The following is a 22,884-nucleotide window of genomic DNA, read 5'->3' as shown; positions in this document are numbered from 1 at the left end:
CCATGCAGAGGGTCATTCATTATCTTCATCTCACAGCTGAGGAAACTGACGCCTAAAGAAGGAAATGACTCCCTTCAGCTCACCCTGCTCGATAGTAGAAATTCCAACCTCATTCTGCCTGGCTGCGACCCTCCACCCTCTCTGGGTATGTCTTTTCTCTGGGTTTCTCAGGTTCCCTGAAACATCAGGAAAGGAATGGAATTCATTTGCTTTTGCCCTCTCTGGAGATTTTTAAATTTTGTGTCATTAGGAAAATGGAACTTAAGCTGGCCTTTGGTAACTGTGTTCCCTCCTAATAGGGAAAAACTGCAGGTTTTTCAGGAGGCCTCCCTGATCGCCTGACTTGCCTTCCAGCCCAGCCAGGAGCAGAAAAGGGTCTCTGACTTCTGCATGGCAAGCATCTGGCAGGGTGTGCTGAAAGAAAGAAGGAAAGGAGGAAAGAAAGGAAGGAAGGAAGACGGAAGGAAGGAAGGAAGGAAGGAAGGAAGGAAGATGGAAGGAAGGAAGGAAGGAAGATGGAAGGAAGGAAGGAAGGAAGGAAGGAAGGAAGGAAGGAAGAAAAAAAAAAACAAGGGTACAATGAGAACATATAACACAGAGACTTGATCTGCTAAAGGAAGTAGTCAGGGAAGGCTTCCCTCAGGAGGAGGTGCAGTTTATACCAGGGCAGGAAGGAAGGAGGGAAGGAGGGAGGGAGGGAGGGGATGGAAAGGGACTTTGTTTGCACATCCTCCACTTGAGCACTTATCACACCCTGTTAAGATATCTTTTGTCTGCCATGTCCCAGCACTCTGAATTCCTTGAGAGCAGGAACTGGATCTTTGTCTCTGGATCTCGGTAATCCGTCCAAAGCCTGGCACAAGACAGGGGCCCCAGGAGTATCTGATGAATACGTGAAGACCTAGAATTTATCTCTGGACCTCAGTAAAACTCTTAGGCCCTGTGAATTTCACACCCAACCAAATGGCAGCAGCACCAAGTAGTTTCGATAAGTGGTTTTATTACTGGTTAGATTTTACAAATTCTGATATTCGAACAGACTTCCACCTTAAAATTCTAAAACAACAAAGCGACCGTTGGAGGGGGTTTGATTTTTCCTTTTTTTTTTTTTTTCTTTTTAGGACTATTCAAAGTAACAAACTTTTTTTTGTTGTTTTTTGTTTTTTACATTTTTGCTCTGGTCATAAATATACAGAGAGAAAAAGAGGGAGAGAAAAATGAACAAGTCATCCAAAGTATGGAGATAAAACAGTATTCCTAAGGCACGTGGCAGTCTTTGAAAATACAGAAGCTCTAGCCAACTTAAATTATTTGTTGTTTTTCCTCGCTCAGTCAGTCCACAAAACTGTACAGTGACACAAATGTTGTGTTGCAGGTAATTCTTCCAAGTTGTTCCTCGGTCCACATCGCTGTGTTAGCCGGGCGCACGCTTCTTTTTTTTTTTTTTTTTCCTCTGTTTCCAGGCGAGATCCTAAAATGTGGTTAGTTAGTTGCTCAAAGCCTCTATTTTAAAATACACTTGGAATTCAACTAAAGATAATTTCTTTTTTAAAGAAATTGTGGGGTTGGGGGATGCGAGTCATTAGAAAAGGTTGGTAAGAGTCGTTTGTGAGGGGCTGTGGGGCTCATGGCCCTCCAGGTTGCCAGGCACAGAAGTTAAGACGGACGTCACAGTTGGCAGGGTGGGGCTAGTCAAGTCTGTCAGGGTGGTGGGCGTGCTGGAGGGGCTGAGCGAGGCGTTAGAGAGCTCCGAGGCTGGGCCCGAGGGTGTCCCTGTCTGCAGCGCCGCGTCCGCCGACTTGTCCACGCCCGTGTTTTCCTGCCGTAAGAGGTTGCGCCTGAACTTGGCTCGGGCATTCTGGAACCAGACCTGCGGGGGATGACAGGGAAGGGCTGGTTAGCAGGAGGCAGGCGGGGCATCCCGCCGACTGCTTCGCTAGGAGCTCTGCTGTGTCTGGGGACACTAATCTGCGTTTTGCCAAGAGGATCCAAAAAAAGTCAGGTTGGCAGTATTTTTTTTTTTTTTTGGAGACAGGGTCTGGCTCTGTCCCCCAGGCTGAAGTGCAATGGCACAATCTCAGCTCACTGCAGCTTCAAACTCCTGGGCTCAGGTGGTCCTCCTGCCTCTGCCTCCTGGGTAGCTGGGGCTGCAGGGGAGTACCACCGGTCCCCGCTTTTAATTTTTTGTATCAACGGGGTCTTGCAACGTTGCCCAGGCTGGTCTCAAACTCCAGGCTTCAAGTGATCCTCCTGCCTCAGCCTCCTAAAGGGTTGAGATTACATGTATGAGCCACTGCACCCATCCAATATTTTGCTCTTAACAAAATAAAACAAAAATTTCACTTTCTTTACTGCTATGGCTGGGCTTCTCTTTCTGATAGGAGGTTCCAGGGCTGAGCTGCACTCCCGAATTTGGGAGTCACATATGGTCGCTGGGCACTTAAAATGGCACTAGACTAAATGCCACCAGTCTGCAGGTGAAAACACACAACCTATCTGAAGGCTGGGTATGAAAAAAGCAGGTTGAATCTCTCAATAGTTTTTATATTGATTACATGTTGAAATGATAATAGTTTGGCTGTCCTGGGTTAAACAAAATACGTTATTAAAACGAATTTTACTCATCTCTTCTTCAAGGAGGGCTACCAGAACATTTAAAATTTAAAATTAAATGTGTGGCTCATGTTGCATTTCTATACCAAACACACACACGGGACAAATCTTGATCCTTTTCCGAATGGTTGCTTGAGACATCCCCTTTTCTGTGGTTCCTTTTTTGGCAGTTGCCTTTCAGCAGACAATAAACCCCAAAAGTTCTTGTTGGTAAAATGTTTAAAATGTTTCATGGTCAGTAAGTCTGGGAATGGGATAAAGAACACAGGAGAATCAGGCAATAATAGTGAGTCACTAAGAGGAAGTAAAAGGCACGGATCCTATTCCCCCTCATCGGTTGGAGAAGCCACCAGGTACCCTGGGCCACCAGGCATCAGGTCTCAGGGTGGAGGTGGGTGGAGCTGGGCAGAGCGGGAACAGCAGCCAGATCAAAGTGAGTCCAGGGAAGCTGAAACCCGCAGTCTCCCGCCCGACCTGCTGCATCCCACATCAGCTTAGGAGGGACGTGCGGCAGGGCACAGGGCTCGGTGTGAAAAGAATGTCAGTGAGAGAACATGGGCTTACTTTCATTTTTTTCTTGGGCACAGACACACATACGTCAACACCCATACCTTTGCACACACACCTGTATGCATTCAGGAAGACACACAGAAATTCATCTAAGGCCGGCATGGTGGCTCACACCTGTAATCTCAGCACTTTGAGAGGCTGAGGCAGGTGGATCACTTGAGGTCAGGAGTTCGAGACCAGCCTGGCCAACATGGTGAAACCCCATCTCTACTAAAATTATAAAAAATTAGCTGGGCTTCGTGGTGCATTCCTGTAACCCCAGCTACTCAGGAGGCTGAGAATTTGCTTGAACCCAGGAGGTGGAGGTTGCAGTGAGCCGAGATCCCACCACTGCACTCCAGCAAGACTGTCTCAAAAAAAATAAAATAAAATAAAAAAAGAGACTCATCCACACAGCCGGCCCTCAACTACAACCGCCCGTATAACAGCACAAACATAGAGACCCGCTGTACCCAGAGGTCCACGCAGTACTTTGGGAGGGGCTTAGGAAATCTGGGCCACTGTGGGGGTGGGAGGGGTGGGGTTGAACCTTCCAAGGAAAAAGGCCTTCAAGGCAGGGCCCCTTCACTTCCCTTTGCATGAGGAAAACACCCGCCAGAAGCCTCCCCATAAAACAAAGGGCCTCGGGGCACTCTGCAGATTCTGGGGTGTCCAGTTGCGGATTTCCAGATGTCCTGCATCTGCCTGTCTTCCCAGTGTCTCCTGCAGGAGGGGGAGGGCTGGCTTCTGGCCCCACCCACCCCTCAGGACCACCCCGGCTGCAGGGGCCTATGGCCTCAAACCCCCCTTTCTGGTGGTCTGACACAATTTGGGCTCAATTAAAAGCACAGCCACGAGAGTCTTGGAGTAAAGGGGGAGATCCAGACCCTGTGAAGTGAAGAAACCAAGCCCCCTCCCCAGCGCTGGATCTTCCCAGGAAGGCAGCACGCTTTCTCTGGCTCTCTGTCCAATGAAAGCCTGTTGTCCCTTCCTTCTAGGGGCTGGCAAATAAGCACAGTGCTTCTCTGGCCACCCCGACATGCCCTCCCTGGGGTCGGGGGCAGGGGGGGTATTTCCCTTTCCCGGCCAGCAGAAATCTGCAGGGATGAGACTGTGTCCTGGTAGCCTGAGGAATAGCTGATGAAGAAAATGGATGGAGAAAGCCCCCAGAGGCCCTGAGAGAGAGGAAGTGACTTCCCCAAAGCCACACAGATCAGGGCAGAGAAAGCCGGAGCCTTGGTGCCGCCACCTTGCCATTGTCTTGGCCTGTGAGCAGCCTGTGCTCTGTGCATCTGAGTTTCCACGGGGTAGCTGGAGCAGGGAGCCTGGGACGGGGGTGGAGGGTGCCTTGCTGGGTGCTCATTTGCTCATCCCTCCGGGGCTCCAAGACCTCGGGCAGGGCTGGACCCGGCTAGCTGCCGGCTGTTTGCTATTTCTCAGGCTGTTGCCCCTAACAGTGAGCTTGTAAACAATGACACCATCGTCCACAACTGTCTGCTCTGCTTTCCGGAACTAAGGCGCTGGGAATCCGGTGGATGGAAATTCAACAACTTCATTTAAGCCAGGCTGCGCTGGGGTTGTGTGGGGTTTGCTTCACTAGAATTCTCTCCCAAGTATTTCAGAAAGTCCACTCCTGAGAGGTTGATGGGCATAGGGACCCTGTCTATGCTATCTTCATGTCCCCTGGGACATGGCAGAGATTCAGAATCAGTAATACGTATTCATAGGAATGGCTGACATATATGCACCTTTTACTACGTGCCAGGCCCCACGCCACCTTCCAGCGTGCACTGTCACAGGTTATTCTCATGAAAAGCCAAGTAGTTAGGTTCGATTATTATTATTCTCATTTTATAGTTTTATTTATTTATTATTTATTCATTTATTTTGAGACAGAGTCTGGCTTTGTCACCCAGGCTGGAGTACAGAGGCGAGATCTCGGTTCATTGCAACCTCCGTCTCCTGGGTTCAAGGAATTCTCCTGCCTCAGTCTCCTGAGTAGCTGGGATTACAGGTGCATACCACCATACCTGGCTAATTTTTACTTTTTGAGACAAAGTCTTGCTCTGTCACCCCCGAGCTGGAGTGCAGTGGCATGGTATCAACTCACGGCAATCTCTACCTCCTGAGTTCAAGCGATTCTCCTGCCTCAGCCTCCCGAATAGCTGGGATTACAGGCACCCGCCACCATACCCAGATAATTTTTTGTATTTTTAGTAGAGACGGAGTTTCACCATGTTGGCCAGGCTAGTCTCAAACTCCTGACCTCAGGTGATCTGCCCACCTCGGCCTCCCAAAGTCCTGGGATTATAGGCATGAGCCACCACATCTGGCTCCACTGTATAGGTTTAAAAACCAGAGAGGGTCAGAGTGGTGAAGCCACTTGCCAGAGGTCACACAGAGGCAACCTGAGACTGGAATCCTTTTGCCCTAAAAAGGTCTTGCTACCTGAGGGGGTAGCAAGTCTATGAATGAGTGAATAAATGAATGAATAAGCAGAGAAGCAACAATGGTGTAGTGGAAAGAGTAGCTTCCAGTCCTGGGACTGCCACGTGACCTCAGGTTGTCCCTCACCTCTGGACCTGCCTCAGTTTCCTCACTTTTACAACACAAGGGTTAGACCACATCACATGATCTCTATGGCTCTCAGGGTTCTGACAGGCTGGGATTCTTGGGCAGCTGCAAGCAACAAGGGGGTGATCTGTCCCACCCACCCACCTCCTGAAACTGACAGCCCTCTCGCTTCAAGTGCCTCCTGTTCCCTGCACTGTGTGTCTGGGACAAGGCCAAGTTCAGACAGAGAATCATCAGGACACAACTAACAGCAGGCTAGGGTTGCCCTACCCTGGTGCCCAGCAGACCTCCAGTAAGTCCTAGGTGGATGAAGAAGCCCCCTCCATTGCTTCTTGCCCCCTCCCCAGGCACTCACTGGCCCTGCAAGCTGTGTTCTGCCTCCCACACCTCCTTCTCCAGAATTTTTTCATCAAGAAAGCCAGGAGGGCCAGTGGGAAACCCATTTTGCCCCCAGCAAATCCCCACCTGGGATGCTACGGAAATCACCCAAAAGATGAAAGCTTCATGCCCATCATGGCATTGTTTATAACATCAAACTACTGGCTGCATGCAAAGTGTCCACTCAGATGTGGCAAGTGGGAGTCATGACACAGCCACTCCACAACGCCACAGGGGAAATGTGATGGCTGTTAGGTGACAAACAAAGGATAAAGAAATTATATCCTCTGGTGTTGTACCTTCACCAAGAAAATAATAACGACGAACAGTATTCCCCATGAAGCACCATCTTCTTTTTCCTTTTTTTTTTTTTTTTTTTTTTTGGAGACAGAGTCTATCTCTGTTGCCCCAGCTGGAGTGCAATGGCACGATTTGGCTCACTGCAATCTCTACCTCCCGGGTTCAAGCGATTCTCCTGCCTCAGCCTCTTGAGTAGCTGGGATTACAGGCACTCACCATCACATTTAATTAATTTTTGTATTTTTAGTAGAGATGGGGTTTCACCATGTTGGCCATGCTGGTCTCAAACTCCTGACCTCAGGTGATCCACCTGCCTCAATCTCTCAAAGTCCTGGGATTATAGGTGAGAGCCACCATGCTCAGCCTATTTTCTTTTCTTTTTTTGAGACAGGATCTCACTCTGTTGACCAGGCTGGAGTGCAGTATGGTGTGATTAGAGCTCACTGCAGCTTCCACCTCCCACCTCAGCCTCCTGAGTAGCTGGGACTACTGGAACATGCCACCATGCCTGGCTTCTTCTTGTATTTTGTAGCGACAGAGTCTCACTGTGTTGCCCATGCTGGTCTCAAACTCCTGGGCTCAAGCGATCTGCCCACCTCTATCTGCCCACCAAAGTGCTGGGATTACCGGCGGGAGCCACCACACCATTCAGTGCCAGGCATTTTATAAGCAAAGTCCCAAGCATTTTACACATTAGCTCATTTGCTCCTTATAATAACCCTATGCGGCAGATGTGAGTATTGCTGCCAATTTGCAGGTACAGAGACTGTGTGCCTTACTGCACAGCCAGTAAGAGGCAGAATTGAGATATGAATTTCAACAGACTGCTTCCATGCCCTTAACCACTACTTAACCGCTAAATAACACACTTTAGTTATTGGGCGCCTGTGCTCTTAGAAGGGTAAGTTTTGGGTTGTTGTTTTTTTTTCTATTTTTCTAAACTGTCAGTATAGCAGTTCTAGTATTTTGTAAACTTTTAAAGAAGTTTTCTTTAAAGAACCAAAAGTAATAAGCACTGAACTAGAAATCAGAAACCCTTGTTTCCAGCCCCAGGGTTCTAACCACTTTGCTGTGGTTCTTGGGAGAGTCACACCACCTCTGTGAGTGAACTTCCTCTCCTCTGAAATGAGAGGTTCAGGCCAAATTGCCTGTGAAACTCCACACAGCTTAGACCATCCAGGACAGTCATTACTGCCCTGGGTGGTAGACAGGCAGGACAAAGACCACTTTACAGGTGGGGAAACAGAGGTTCAAAGAAATGAAGTATCCTGCCCTGGTATAAAGCGCACCTCCTCCTCAGGGAAGCCTTCCCTGACTACCTCCTTCAGCAGGTAAGGCCTCTGTGTTATATGCTCTCATTGTACCCTTGTATTTTTCCTACCTAGCACGTCTTCCATTTTATTTCAAGAGTTAAATAAGAATTCTATGGCCAAATAAGATTTGGGAAATGTTACATTAGACTAAGTTGAGTCTCTTTCAGATTTCTCAATGCCTGTATTAATGCTAACATGCTCTGGTCTCCAAGAGAAAGACATAGTCACCTTGAGCCTTTCACTAATCAATTTGATCTTAGAATCATTTAAAAAAAATACAGAGATTAATCTTAGCATGACGTCAAGTGTTTATCCCACGTCTTGCTCCACATGGCCTCTGGGCTGGACGTCCCTGGGGGCCTTGTTCACTGTCTTGTTCCCCACTGAATCCTCAGTGCCTCCAGCCCTCCCTGGCACATGGTAGGTCAGTGTGTCTGCCAAACAGGTGAGTGGCCAGAGGAAAGCTAGAGTTCTCAGCTCGTAAACTCTCACACAGGATACTAACAACTAACTAGTCACCTAAAAGATGCTAGTTATTTATTTATTTTGCAGAGAGTCTTGCTCTGTTGCCCAGGCTGGAGTGCAGTGATATGATCTCAGCTCACTGCAACCTCCACCTCCCGGGTTCAAGCGATTCTCCTGCCTCAGCCTCCTGAGTAGCTGGGACTACAGGAGCGCACCACCATGCCTGGCTAATTTTTTGGATTTGTAGTAGAGACGGGGGTTTCACCATGTTGGCCAGGCTGGTTCGAATCCCCGACCTGAACTGATCTGCCCACCTCAGCCTCCCAAAGTGCTGGGATTACAGGAGTGAGCCACCTCGCCCAGCCTCAAAGATAGTTTTTAAACTGTTGGTGGTTAAAATGTATTTTCTTCCAAAGTCACACCAGGGAAGCCCTATGGAGACCTTCACCCACCCAAATCAATCAGCTCATCACCCGTTTCCCCAGGCTTAAGGCATCTTAATATTCTGCCTCCCTGGTGCTTCCACAGGAAGGAAGAAAAGCAACTCCTATGTACTGAGAAACAATCTCCATGCATTTGTAAAGCTAAAAGTCTTAACAGACCTCTTTCCAAGGGGCCCTTCTGTCTCCTAGTCACCTTGCCCACTGATAGAGTATTACAGTTGTCATGCTGCTGCTGATGACAAATGTGAGCCCCTTTTATGTGATCAGCGCTTTAGTAGAGGTTTCTGCTTTCCTACCAAGACATGGCATCTGTGACCTATACCTTCCCTCTTCTCCCATTGTACTGCTGCATTCGCAGCCAGATCCAAGGGGAGAAAAGTCACAATCCCTACATGTGCAATATTGGAAAGAGCTTTGGAATCCGACTGATCTGTACTTGACTCCTGGCTTCATCACTTACAAGCTGTGAGACAGGGCCAGGGTCCTAGACTCTCAGAACCTCAGTTTCATCATCTGCAAAATGAAGATAATCGCATTTTTAAGATGTGTGCAAAGAGGGTTGCAGACTGAATGGTGCTGGGTAAATGAGGGCATGAGATGAGCATGGCTGGGTCCTGACTCTATACTTTGTAAATTATACTGTATGTAATCTCATTTCCTCCATGCAACCACCAGTAAGACAGTATTCTCATTGCCATCTCACAGATAAGGAATCAGGCTCAGAGAGGAGAGGTTAAAGCATCCAAATCTCACTGCTGGTAAGTCAGAGAGAATTCAAACCAGTCTGTTACCTTTCAAAGCCATACGACTAATTGCCTCACCTAAAACTGCTCCCATCCCATGTCCCCCAGATTCCCCATAGGCAGTCAGGGCACCTGGGACTGAGCCCCACACTGCCAATGCCTGGCTCCTGTAGCCAGCAGCAAATCACCTCATCTTACTAGGTCTTAAGCTTCTCATCTGTAAAATGGGCAGAAAAAATATTAAGGTAAGGTAGCTAAGTGGCTGGAAAGATAATGCTTTGTAAACTGCTGTATCATCATGTACAGTAGGTAATATTTGGAATTTGTACAAGTGTGGTCTGGGAAAAAGGGAGAACAGTGCTACAGGTATGCCTGCCCCCAACATACAGATCCTTTTTTTTTTTTTTTTTTTTTTTGGAGACGGAGTTTTGCTCTTGTTACCCAGGCTGGAGTGCAATGGCGCGATCTCAGCTCACCGCAACCTCCGCCTCCTGGGTTCAGGCAATTCTCCTGCCTCAGCCTCCTGAGTAGCTGGGATTACAGGCACGCACCACCATGCCCAGCTAATGTTTTGTATTTTTAGTAGAGACGGGGTTTCACCATGTTGACCAGGATGGTCTCGATCTCTTGACCTCGTGATCCACCCGCCTCGGCCTCCCAAAGTGCTGGGATTACAGGCTTGAGCCACCGCGCCCGGCCATACAGATCCTAATGGATGCTCACACTCAGACAGTCATTGCCAGATTGGCTCAAAGACGAAAGAACTATGTCCGTTGATCAGACAGGACTGGATTTGGAACTAGCTCTGCAGGTAACTAGCAAAGTGTGATTTGGGGCAAGTGGAGATCATTTGGGCCTCCATGTTCTCATCTGGACGGTGGGGAAGAGGGATCATGATGCCTGGCACCCAGAGCGGCTGGTCCCTCCTCTGGGGTCCCTCAGTATGTTCCCCAACTGATCACACCATGAGGACACTATACATGGGTCTGTCTCTATAGCTAACAGGTGAATTTCCTCAGGGCCAGGACTGTGGTTTGTTCATCTCTGTGTCCCTGGGGCCTGGTGCAATACATATTTCATCAGATTAAAGAGCAAGAGGTGACTCTCCTGGAAATCTGATTTGTTCCTAAGCCAGGTGACCAAGCCTCCCACCTCCCCAAGGTCAACAGAGACTGGCTCTTCACTGGAGATTCCGATTCAACTATGGGTACTTACTCTTCATTTCATTTAATCTGGGTAACTGAGAGAGGTTTGTGCCCTAATGGTGCCTTTCTACAGATGAGAAATCTATGGCTCAGAGAGGCTAACTAATTTGTCCAAGACACACAGCCAGTGAACCCAGCCCAGGTCTTCCTGAACCCAGTTCTGTCGCCAGCTCAAGCATTAATTCATAGAGCTGCCTTCCCTCCCCCAACCCCACTCCATAGAGCAAGCTCATCTATGCCCTGGAGGGCTTTGAATGTGGCCTAACACAAATTGATAAACTTTCTTAAAACATTATGAGGCTTTTTTTTTTTTTCAGCTCAATAGCTATTGTTCACGTTAGTGTATTTTACGTGTAGCCCAGAACAGTTCTTCTTCTTCTAATGTGGCCCCGAGAAGCCAAAGGATTGGGCATCCTTGCCACAGAGGATCTGGGTTGGTGAAGGAGGAAGGGTCCTACCAACCGGAGAAAAGGCCGCCCAACCCCAAGTCCTCAGTCCGAACTCACCCACGGCTGAAGGGAGGAGACGCCACAGAGAATCCTTGACCTAACCCCAAGAAGGCAAAGAACGAAGGAAACACAAGCGGAGCCTGCTACCCCAGCAGGTGTAGCCGTGTCCTCCACCCCACCAGGAGCCCAGGCCAGTGGGACTCGAAGCTGCCTGCAAAACGGACCCGAGGGAGGGGCGGGCCCAGAGAGGCGCATCGGCGTCCCATTGGCCAGAGCTCCCTACCACGGCTACGTCACCCAGTCCTCCCTCGCCCCGCAGCCCCTCGCCCGCTCCCCCTGAGCAGCGCTACCCAGGGACGCCTTGGCAACCGAGAGTCCCCAACTCCCAGTTGCCCCGGCAGCTGCAGCTACGGTTGCGCCGTGACACAGCCTCAACCCACCCCATGAAAGGCTTTTTTTTTTTTTTTGTAATTTCTGACAAACTCGCAAGAACTTTCATAGGGCCGCTGCGCAGCCCTCCGTCTCCATCATCCCCTCTATGTCACCTCCCAGCCCTCAGTCCCCGAGACCTGGGGTTGGAGGGTGGGTCAGACTAGCCTGGACTCGAATCCCACCACCTCCCCTCCTGTTGAGACTGTCCGGTCACTTCATCCCTTGGTTTCCTTCCCTCAAAATGTGTGTCGCTGTCACTATAACCACACGTTCTAAAGAATAAATTGGTTAAACTTGCTTTGCTTAAGCTTGCTATAAAGGGAGGCACCGTCTTGCCTTCTCTTTCCATGAATGGGGAAACTGAGGTCCAGCTACCAGAATAATTGCTCATACTAATGAATTCATGCCAGCTAATGAACCTAGTTAATGCTATTATTGGCCACTATCCACTGAGCACGTGTCAGGTCACGCCATAGTCATGTCATTTCAGTGGCTCCTCGGACAACCCCGACGCATAATTTATCGTATCCATTTCATGTATGAGGAAACTGAGGCTCCAAAAAGTTAAGTGACTTGCCTAAGACCCTAAAATGAGTAAAAGGAAGAGCTGACCGTTTGAGTTGTGGCCCAAGGCTCTGCCACAACTTTAGGTCATGCAGGAGCCTGGGACCTCCCCCTGCGCCCTCAGACTAGGGTTCTTAACATCTCTATGGAAATCAGGTGAAAGTTCTGGATCTCCTCTGTTAAGAAAGTACCCTCACATGTAAGTGCAGTTCTGCTGTTTCACAGGCACCCAGCCACTCTGCCACCTCACCATGTCCTCTGGACAGACCCAGCCAGGTGAGCCCTGCCCCCACCTGCCCACCCAGGGAATCTGCCCCCACACACTCCCACCACCAAACCTTGCTTCCAGGAGAGTCTGGGAGGCAGAAGATAAATCTAGAGAGATGCCTGAAGGAAGAGAGAGCGGGAAGGGAGACAGAGGCAGACAGCAAGAGAAGAGAAACTAGAGTGGATGAGAAGCAAGAAGCAGGCGCTAACAGTCACCTTGGGTGGACGTCCTGGGAAGGGGTGGGCGGCCTCTAGATTTCTCTGACATGTTTGAACCTCTCATGACACGAACATGTGTAAAATGAGTGTCACTTGAATAATGAACAGAAACTAAGAATTGTTTACAAGAAAGAGAAGAGACCAAATATGGAGACAAAGGGGATGGAGGGATACACAAACAGAAAAACAGAGAGGCAAAAACTGAAAAAGAGAAAAGACAAAGTAAGGAAAAAACCTGAAATACAGATAGGGAGAGGTGAAGAAAGAGAATGACAAAGATAAACTGAGAAGCAGACGCATGGTGGAAGCTTTCCAAGGCCCACGGTGGGGGATGCAGTGTTCCACCGCAGTCCCCGGTGGTTCCCCCCACCCCCACCCCCACCCCTGGCCCCGGCTGACCTGGAGGACCCGCTTGGTGAGGCCCGTCTTTTGCGCGAGCTGCTTCAAGTCCTTGGCGTCGGGGTTGTGGTTAATGGCAAAGTAAGACTTCATGGTCCGAAGCTGGTGGTGCTTGAAGGACGTGCGCATGCGCTTAGTCTTCTGGCTGCTCGGGTAGGGCTGGTCGCGGTCCAGGTGCTCTGCGTCGTTTTCGTTACAGCTCAGCGCTAGGGAGGAGACACACAGCCGGCGGCGGCGGCCGTGAGCTGTGGTGAACTTCCTGACCCACCCCCATGCCAAATCCACACTCTCCGCACCTGCTGCCAAACACTTCTATCCTTAACCCTGCCGCACGTCTGAGCCACAACGAACTGGGGACATTATCCCCACTTTATAGATGGAGACACTGAGGCTCAGAGAGAGCAATCGCCCAGGATCACTCTGCTAGGAACCGCAGCACTGAATCCCAGCTCTGGGAGAATCCCAAAATCATTCCAAAGCCATTATGTTGTGATAATAAAAACAATAGTAGCAGCAGCAGCAGTAACAACCACAACAGCTACAACTTGTTGATGGCTGATTGGACTCCAGATGATGTGTTAAAAGGCTTTCCAGGCACAGTTTCATTGGGAAACAATCCAAGGAGCACCAGGTATTATTTTCCCCTTTTTACAGATGTTGAAACCGAGGCTCAGCAAGGGAAGTCTCTTGACTTCGGAAACAGCAGGACAAGGTCTCTGGGCCTGCACTCCTCCTGTTTCCCAAGGCACTCCTAAGCCTGAGTGCTCTCTGCCATCTCCCCCTACCGTGTCTGGGACTGGCACTAGGAACTGCTGAGAAAGAGACTCACTTTCATTTCAACACACCCAAAAGTACTGAAGGACCTCTGCACCCCCAACACTGGGCTGAAGGTTGGAAATTGCATTTTGCAGTTTAATCCTCATCACTACCCTGTGAGAAGGTTGTTTCCCCGTGGAACAAATGGGGCAAATTAGGCTCGGGGAAGTTCAGAGACCTGCTGCAGTCCACAGAGAGTGGCAGAGTGGAAGGGGAAGGAAGTCCAAGGAAGAAATAAACATGCAGTAGGCACCTATGGTATGCGTTTGGCTTTACAAATATCACTGTACATCATTACCACTCGGAGAGATGGCTATGACTCTTCCCGTTTTAGAGCTATGGAAACTAAAGCTAAGGGAAATGAAGCCACCTGCCCACAGCCACATCACCTGTAACCGACTAGAGTGATCTTAATCTATTGAGCCTGGGTTCAGCACTGGAGTCCTTCTCGTTTTCTTCCACTACACCACAAAGGGAGGAGGAAGCCTGTCCCTACCCACAAGGGGCCTCACGGGGGCCAGGCTGCCAATACCTAGCTGGCATTAGGGTTGGGGAATATGGGTGAAACGTGGGCCTCAGAAAATTGCTCGGCCGCCTGGAAGCTGATGGGGTCATGCAGGACCCCTCCCAAGATCCCCTCCTAACCTCTGGAGACGTGGGCACCAACACTTATGGTCTTGCCTTGGGTTAAGACTCATAAGAGGCGCACATGCAGTCCGCCTAAAGTGGGGAACTGAGAAGATACTTTGTGCCCTTATCATGTATCTATAACAGAGTTCTAGATTTAGTAAATGAAAATACAGGCTGCCCAGTTAAATACAAATTTCAGATAAATAATCAATGATTTTTTTAGTATAAGTATGCCCTAAATATTACACGGGACATACCTATACTAAAAATGTACTTGTTGTTTACCTAAAATTCAAATACTACAGGTGACATAGCTACACTAAAATACTGTCATTTATCTGAAATTCAAATATTACACGGGACACATATACTACAAATTTCAAATTTATTCGTTATTTATCCAAAAGGTAAATATTACTCAGGACACTTATACTAAAAAATGTATTTGTTATTTACCCAAAATTCAAATTTAACTAGGGGTCCTGCATTTTATCTGGCCACACTACCTCCGAAGAACTTTTACTCTGCTGGTGACCTCCCCCTTCCCCTGCCCAGTTGAGGAATAGCCCCTTGCAAAGAGAATTTGCAAGACACTGGTCTTGCCCAGGACTTTGGAGCTGTTAGCTAGGGGCTACACCTCCTAAGGGCCTCTTTCCACCCGCCTCCAGGTCCCTCACCCCCGGGGCTGCACTCCTACGGAGAGCGCTCCTGCAGTGAAGAGCCGGGATCCTGCAATTTAAAGGGGATCAGAGGATGCCTGTGAACCTGATCCACCAGAACTGCTTGGAACCCGCGGAGGTGAGCAACCCTTTTCTTTCCCCCAGTTCCCAGTTCCACTGGGGGTGGGGCAGGCCTCCCCACGGGGGATCTTTGGGCCCATCCCTCCACCCAGCCCCCGCCTGGGCTTGGCTGCTGTTAATGAGCTCCGTGGGGATCCCGACGCCCCCTTGGACCCAAGGGACCTGCCCTGAGTGCCGCCTAGGTGGGGGAAGTGGTGCGGGGGAGGGGGACAGAAAGGGCAGAGAAAGGAGAGAAAAAGACAGACATTGAAAGGCAGAATGGAGGGAGAGAAAGAGAGAGGGAGTAGGGAGGGAAGATGGACAGGAAAAAGAGAGGAGAGGCAGAGGTAAAGAAAGCGAAGAAGCGGGGAAACCAGAGGCAGACAGCTACAAAGACAGCAAGAAACAGACAGTGAGAGCCGAGGGGAAAGCGAGTCCCGGAAACAGGGGCAGCCTGTGGCGAGGGTCCGGTGGCCGAGCTGATTCCTGGGGCTCCAGGAGACCCTGTCCCTGCGGGGGAGGCCTTTTCCGAAGCCGTGACTGGTGGGGGAGTTGGTGAAAATAGGAAAGAAGGGGAATGGAGAAAAAAGGAAAGGAGCCGTCCCTAGGTAGTGAGACCGAGGCTGGCCAGAGGCGAGGGCAGGGGGCGGCGGCGGGGGAAGCAGCCGTGGGGCCCAGGTTTGGCCGGCGACCCGAACCCCCTCACTCCCGCCCCCAGTGCCCGGGCCGGATCGAGATTCCCCAGGATCGGATCCGGAGAGGAGCGAGGGGCCGAGGGGAGGGGGAGGACCCGGGCTTTCTCTCTCCTTTTTTTTTTTTTTTTTTTCCCTCTCAATTAGGCCGATTCAATGGAGCTAAAGAGCTCGTAAAATCATGAATAATTTACTCGTGATCTGTTATTAACCCATCGGGTTTCGAGCTCTTGTCGCTGGGACTGAACCTGTAATCAAATCTGACTTCGCCTCATTTTACTAAAGACGAGATTGTAGGTTCAATTGTCTAAATAATGGATTGGAATCAAATCAGTAATTACGCCGCCAGGCACACACACACAAAAAGCTGGGGCTGGGGGAGGCCGGGCGTCCGGCCGGTCCGCGCGGGACTCCCGTGGCCGCTGCGCGCAAACCCCGGCGTAAAGAGCGCGGCCCGGGCCCCTCGCCTGCTCCCGCCTCTGTTCCCGCGCCCCCAGCCCGCTAGCAGCCCCGAGGGGGTGGCGGGAGGTTTCTGTTCCCTCAGGGCCGGGGCCGAGGGGTTGCGGGAAGAGGCCGCTGCGGCCCCGCCCCGGAAGGACTTTCCGACCCGCGGCTTCGCCCTAAGCTCGGCACCCCGACGGCGCCCCCTCCCCATTCGGCCCCCAGCTCGCCCGCCCTTCTGGAAGGTGCCGCCGCGCCTGGGAGGGACTGTCCCTAGAGCAAGAGGCTTTGCAATGGGTCGGCGTGGCTGGGCCCTTGGATGTGGGACACTGTCACAAACAAGCTCGTGCCCCCGCGGTTGGAATTCTGCACACACACGCACACGACCAGCGCCCGTGCAACCCGTCCGCGATCGCACCCTCCAGGGTCCCCACTTTCCAGCCCTAGCTGCCCAGCGGCCCACACCGCAGCCATATCTCTCCTGCCAGTGCCGGAGGGGAGGGAAGGGAAGCGCGGACGCCAGACCTGGGAAGGACGGGCTGGGCCCCGCAAGGCGGGTGAATTGCTCTCTTCCCCCGACCTAGTCCCGGGAGCCCCGAAGGAGCCGGCCGCACAGCCACCACCGATGCATCGAACGACATTTCTCCCAGGACTAGGAGCCCCGTCCCAGGCCGGAGAAGAGGGCAAGGGAACAAACAGGGACACACACACACAGTGAAAGAGATAGAAAGGACGGAGAGCAGAAAGGAGAAAAACAGAGAGGGGAGCCCAAGAGAAAGTGAGATGGCTGAGTGGGGGGTGTCTCTTGTAGAGATGTTCAACAAGGCTTGAAATTCAGCCTCCAGCCCGTCTCGCTGGGGAAAACGGCTGAGCAGCAAAAAGCACAAATAAATCTCTGTATCTTCTACTCTCTCTTCACACAATTCTAAACCTGGCGCGGAACCTGCGTGCCCAGGAAAACAATACCGCTCCCCAGCTACCAGGTGCCCGGGAACCGAGCCCTGCGAGGTGCTTCTGACTGGAAGTTGACCCCACTTGATAAACAGAATCGGCCTGGTTTAGGGGGAGCGGGTCCAAACTCGATTTATTTTCGGGGTGGTAGGAAATGAAGGACGGAAGTTCCAGAGAGCCACATCTGTGGTAGTGCCTGCAGCAAATCTTAAATCCACACACCAACCGGCCTACTGCTGCTTCACCATTTACCAAACTGGGGGCTGCGTTTCCCCCCCAGTTCTGCACACCGAGATGCACGCCCCAAGATCCCCAACCCGTGATTTCGTTGGAGCGAACAGGGGACACCCCTACCTGCCCTTCATTTCCCTCCTCATTTAACTCAGATTCTTTAAGATGAAAATAACTGTCTTCCCCGCCACAGCCCCGTCTGCACGGTCTTGGGTTTTTTTTGTTTGTTTTTTTGTTTTGTTTTGTTTTTCGGCTTGTGCATTAGACTAAAGGGAAAAGGAGGAAGAACACAAAATCGCCAAATCTGATTCTGTTGCAAACGAAAGAAAGAAAATAATTGCAAATAAACTCTAGTTCGGAAGCCCGGAGAGTCATAAACCTTTCCGGGCCTTGCAGACTTCGGGCAGATGTTGATGGCTCAGTTGCTGGGACTCAGAACCTCTGCAGCTGTCCTGAGCAGGGAGGGACACGGGAGGGGGCAGAGCTACTCCGGGAATGGCCTGGGGTTCAAAGATGCCGGAAATCCAAACCAAGTCCCCCCACCTCTCCCCACCCCACCCCGGCGCAAGGCCAGGCCTGCTTGGGTCTGGTCCCCGCCTGGACGCCCGCTTCCAAGGGTCGCGGCCCTCACCCCAGCAGGCGCCAGGAACTCGGAGGAAGGAGCCGGGGAAAACTGAGACTGGCTTAAAGACGGATCGGGCGGAGCAAAAGAACCCGCTGCCTTTGCTTTTCTGAGTTCCCCAAGCCTGCCGCCCTTTGGGACATTTCACGGTCGGGCTGCACATCCCTGGCCACCGCCAGCCCTTTCTCTTAGGACCCTGGCAGCCCTGCCTTGTTCCTCCGCCCCAGCTCCCCGCCCTCAGCCGCGCCAACCCAGAGCCTGTTTGGTGTCGGCGCCGCCTTGCTTTCTCCATCCCTGCACTTTCTGCCCAGCAAAGTAGGGCAAAGGCCCAAACCAAAGAGCTATCTCCAAAAAAACAATTTCTCAGCGACAAGGCCCTGCACCCGGGCAGCAAGGGAGGACTACACTCTCTCCTCCCGCTCCAGCAGAGGACGCACAGGCGGGAAGCCCAGGGGGCTAATGTCCCTTCGGCGAGGCCATCCCGTACGTCAGGCTAGCTATTTGCCCAGCACACAGAGATTCACTCCAGCTCCCAGCCACCGCTGCCTCGCACTTTCCCCCAACCCGACGGGGGCGCTCAGTGCGCTGCACACTCACCAGCGTTGTAGGCCGCCAGATCCGCACCGGGGCCTGGGCTCTTGCGCTTCCTTGGCCGCCCCTTCTGCACAGTGCCCACACCATTGTAGTAAGGAAGACCCAGAGGGTTGGCCCCTGCTGCGCCCAGCCCTGCGCTCTTGGCCGCTGCAGCTGCAGCAGCCGCCGCTGCCACGTCGGCATGGTTGAAGTGTGCGGGGTACTCGCCCTGCAGCAGCGCCTCGAAGTGCAAGCGGCAGTAGACCAGGCTGTCTTTCATGCCGAAGTGATCGCCTGTGGTCAGCATCTTGTTACACGTGGTGCATGTGAAGCAGTTGAGGTGATAAACCAAGTCCCGAGCGCGCATCACCATCTCCGAAGCCGAGATGCCCAGGTGGCAGCGGGCGCAGCGCTGCACAGAGAACCGCCTGTAGGGACCATGGAGGGAGGGGCTGTGGGGACATACGGTTGGGAACCCCCCTTTTCCTCCTCCAGGTGCCACTGCTGCTGCGGTGGTCAATCCCCTCAAGATGGACAACCCGGCCTTTATTTGGAGGATGGGGGGAGAGGGAACTAGGTTTTGACCCAGGACTGGTCCTGTCCTGAAATAGTTTCTCTTAACACACTCAGGCCTACAAAGGCTTCTACTTCACCCAAAGTCTCCACAAGCCCTAGGAAAGCCCTTCCCTAGAGGTGGAGGGAGAAACTTACCACCTACCCCTTCCTCAGCCTTTACTCCTCCCTCCAAACCAGCATCTGGGAATCCCACTGAATGGCCTGGGGTTCAAAGTAATTTGGAAGAAACACAGAGACAGGGAAAGAGAGAGATACAGCAGCAGAGACAAAGACAGAGAATATACATAGACCCTAAGCCCAAAACTGGGGAGAAGGAGAAACAGGGAACTCGGATTCTGCTAGTGATTCTGGTTCTTTGATCTTGGCCAGCTTTCACTCCCATTTTCTCAAAAGACCCGGAAATGCACCCACTCCCACAGCTCTCCTTCCAACAGTTTCACACCGGCTTGGGCTGCCTAGGTTTGGGGGTGCCTATTTCTACAACCTCAGATTAACTCAAGCAACTTCAAAGAGAGGAGCAAGAATCCCAACCCAAGCTTTTTTAATGGTGTAAGCTCCAAGAGGGAGGGCAGTTTCTGCTTTTTTCTGGTTCCCATACTTTGTAGACCTTTCCAAGAGCTCCCCAAATTGCTGCTTTAAAAGGCTATCACCCAGCTGGTTCTGGCTTGGAGAAGTTGGGGCCGGGGCAGTCCTGAGTAGTGAACCCTCTCCTGGGACTAAAGGGAAAGGAGAAGGCCAAACTGTAAGATTGTGCCTGAGAGTGGGGGGAGGGGTCCCCAGGGGCAGCTGGGTGGGGGCTACCTGTAGTAGTCTTCCTTGCAGTAGATGCTGCCGTCCTTGCTGAAACAGGTGAGTTCCGACTCCAGGTTGAGCTTGCACTCGCAACACTTGAGGCAGCGCATGTGCCACTGCTTGTCCACTGCCAGCAGGTAGTAGCGGTCCGAGATCTTGCCCCCGCAGCCAGCGCACAGCGCAGCACGGTCACTGCTGATGGACGGCATGGTCTGCGAAGGGAGAGAGGCTGAAGACGGCAGCGCCTGCGTCAGCCAGCGCCCCACCGCCGCCGGGAAACCGGCACCCACAGCTCCCTCTGTGGCCTTGGTTGCCCAGAACGGCGGAGGGGGCTGCCAGGGCCTGCAGTGCACTTCCCCCACCCCAAAAGGCCCATTTCCATTTCCTGGCAGCTCAGAACCCAGGCCCGCCTGGCCTGCGCAGCGCTAACAGGCCACTGGCCCAGGCCGGGCTCCTGGCCTAAAAAGCTCTTCTGCTAACCTCTCTCCCTTCCAGTCCTCCCTGTCCTTTCCCCCAAAACGCTCGGACAGTGTTTAGGGACCGGGACAGCTACTCCAGTCAAGTCCTCCAAGAGCCTTCCCCAAACTGCTTCTTAAATGAGCCACCCGGGGATTAAGGTGACCATTAAATCACCCTCTACACAGAATCCTCTTCGGAGAGACAGGAGAGTTCCTGGGCCCCAGCTCCAGTAAGGCCAGGACAAGTCAGGCAACTTCTGGCTCCTCTGCCGCCCGGGCTGGGGCCCGCTTGGGTCCAGGAATTACGGTGAGTGGGGTGCAGAAACACCCTCAATGTCTCTGGGTGCAGGACAGTTTCGACCCAAATCCTCCCCTATCCAAAGTGACCAGCGAGGAAGATCTAACCCAGGAAGAAGGGCTCGGAGGCCCGGAGGCCACTGAGGCCGCTGCTCCTACTCCCGGAGCAAAGAAGCTTCTCCCGTGCTCCCCACCTCCGCGGCCTCCTAAAGGTCACTTCTAGGCCTGCTGCTCCAGCAGTGTCTGCTCGTCTAGCCCCCAGGGAGGTCCGAGGCAAGGAACTGGCTATTTGGAGCTGGGCCCGCAGAGCCAGGTGTAGAGATCTGAACGGAGTCTCCTTCGGCGAGGGCCAGGCCGGAGCCTAAACTCTGAGCCCTGGCCTGGCTAAGTCTGACCAGTCAAGGGTTGTGGGAACGCGATCAACGACAAATGCTGGCCAGGCACTTAGGTCTCTGAAACTGCGCTGGGGGTCGCGGGGGATCCCCGATTGTCGGGAAGCTGGGAGCGGCCCAAGCTGGCTGGAGCCCCAATGCTCCCGGCTGGTTCGCCCGTCCCTGGCGCCGCCCGCGGCGCGGCCAGCAACCGGAGCCGAGAGGTGGAGGAGAGCGCAGGGTTGTCGACCCTGGCGCCGGGCAAGGTGAGAAGGGAGCCGCCGCCCCGGGCCGCGGATGGGACTTCGCTTCCACTTCGGAAGAACCGCTCTCCTCCACTCCCGGGGGCCGAGATTTCGGTTTCAACCTTGTTTCCCTTCTCGCCCCAGCAGCAGGGTTTCCCTGGAGCCGGGAGCCACCGGCCTTGCATTCAGACCGAAGATCCCCATAACCCAGTCCCGTGCGGCACGAAGGACGCTCCCCAAACTTCAGGGACAGAGGCGCTGACTGGCCCGGCCCCATCCCAGCTCTCAGCCCCGACCCCACAGCCGCGTGCCTACCGTCTCAGTGTCGCCGCGGTCGATGGCGGAGCTGATGGCGGGAGCCTCGCTCTTGGCCCTGCGGTCCATCTCGTCTATGACCCCGTGCACCTCGGGGCCCGACAGACTGTGGAACAGCATTGCGGCGGGACCGGCGGGGCCGGGGGCGCGGCTCCTCCGAGGGAGGGCTTGCCCCCCGCCTCAGCTGCCTGGCGCTCCTGGCGCTAACGGGCCCGGTGCATCGCCACCGCGGCCCCGGCCCCGCCCGAGCTCGGCTGCGCCCCCAGGCCGGGCTCCGGGCCCCGGGCGCCTGCGGGCCAGGACGCCTCCAGACGAGGCTCGGGGGCAGCTACATTGCGGGGCGCCTGGGCGACGGCGCCAACGCCAGGGTCACAAGGGCACGGGGCAAGAGGGGGGAGCAGGAGAAGAGGGCAGAGGTCGGCGCCCGCCGCGGGCGCTTTCAAGCCGCGGGCATCGCCCGCCCGGCTTCGGCGCTCGGGGCGCAAAGCAGGGGCGCAAACTCTGCCCGAGGCGGCGACGGCTGCAGTCGGGGTTCACCCAGAAGACGCTAGGTGCCCGCGACAGCCCAGCTGCCTGGATCCCTCCCTGGGGTGCTCCCCCAGCCCAAGGCAACCCTCTTGGGCGCTGAGTCGCCGTCTGGAGTAGGGGTTTCTCCGAAGCCAGCGAGCCGAGCCGAGCCACCGGGAGAATTGAAGAGGAGGAGGAAGAGGAGGAGGAGGAGGCGGAGGAGGAGAAAAAAGAGGAGGAGCAGAGTGGGAGGAGGAGCCGCCGGCCGTGGGCCCAGCCGCGCGCAATGCTCTCCAAGCGCGCGCCTAGCCCAGCCCCGGCTCTGCAGTCCGCGCCAGCGCAAGCCTCCGCGCCTTTTCTACAGCCGCGCCTGACATCACGTCCTGCCGCCGCGCCATTGGCCGCTCGGCGCCCCAGGCCCTGGCAGCGCGTGCTCCGGGAAGGCGGGAGACCCGAGAGGGAGGGGAGAGGCAAGAGGAGCAGAGTCGAGTTGAGATGGTGGGAGCTGGTGGGCGAGGCTGAAGGGCGGGGAAGGGGGGGAGGCAGGCAGGAGGGAGAGCGCGGGGTTTGGAGTTTTTAAGATACGAACAGCTTCCTGCGATATCTTCAGAAAGGAAAATTAAACCCGCTATCCTAAGAAGGCGCAGCCAGGGGATGCTCGAGGAGGTCTCACTG

The 22,884-nt window shown here is 53.2% G+C and overlaps 1 protein-coding gene across 2 annotated transcripts; it reads right to left on the bottom strand.

The window, feature by feature from the left end:
- Positions 1-980: 980 nt before the first annotated feature.
- LHX2 (LIM homeobox 2) lies at positions 981-22,539 on the bottom strand. 2 transcript variants are annotated; one of them, XM_032251560.1, is made up of 5 exons: positions 21,703-22,539; positions 20,026-20,228; positions 18,673-19,076; positions 12,914-13,119; positions 981-1,870 (listed from the first exon to the last, which is right to left on the bottom strand). In XM_032251560.1, the coding sequence occupies exons 1-5, from the start codon at positions 21,820-21,822 to the stop codon at positions 1,583-1,585; spliced, it is 1,221 nt and encodes a 406-aa protein (XP_032107451.1). In that variant the 5' UTR covers positions 21,823-22,539; the 3' UTR covers positions 981-1,582. The 2 variants fall into 2 exon arrangements, with proteins under 2 accessions (XP_032107451.1, XP_032107452.1); XM_032251561.1 differs by lacking the exon at positions 21,703-22,539 and adding an exon at positions 20,650-20,734.
- Positions 22,540-22,884: the final 345 nt, after the last annotated feature.

The sequence above is a fragment of the Sapajus apella genome, unplaced genomic scaffold (genome assembly GCF_009761245.1).
Source record: "Sapajus apella isolate SASKATOON/1434 unplaced genomic scaffold, GSC_monkey_1.0 scaffold76, whole genome shotgun sequence".
Classification (NCBI taxonomy): Eukaryota; Metazoa; Chordata; class Mammalia; order Primates; family Cebidae; genus Sapajus; species Sapajus apella.
Note: the sequence above shows the minus strand (reverse complement) of the source record. Positions and strands in the feature narration are given on the sequence as shown.

Coding starts and splice junctions, on each gene's coding strand:
- LHX2 (XM_032251560.1), bottom strand. CDS start 21,822: ATGCTGTTCCACAGTCTGTCGGGCCCCGAGGTGCACGGGGTCATAGAC. Junction 19,077..20,025: donor TGCAAGGAAGACTACTACAG/GTAGCCCCCACC, acceptor TGGTCCCTACAG/GCGGTTCTCTGTGCAGCGCT. Junction 1,871..12,913: donor TCACCAAGCGGGTCCTCCAG/GTCAGCCGGGGC, acceptor CATCCCCCGCAG/GTCTGGTTCCAGAATGCCCG.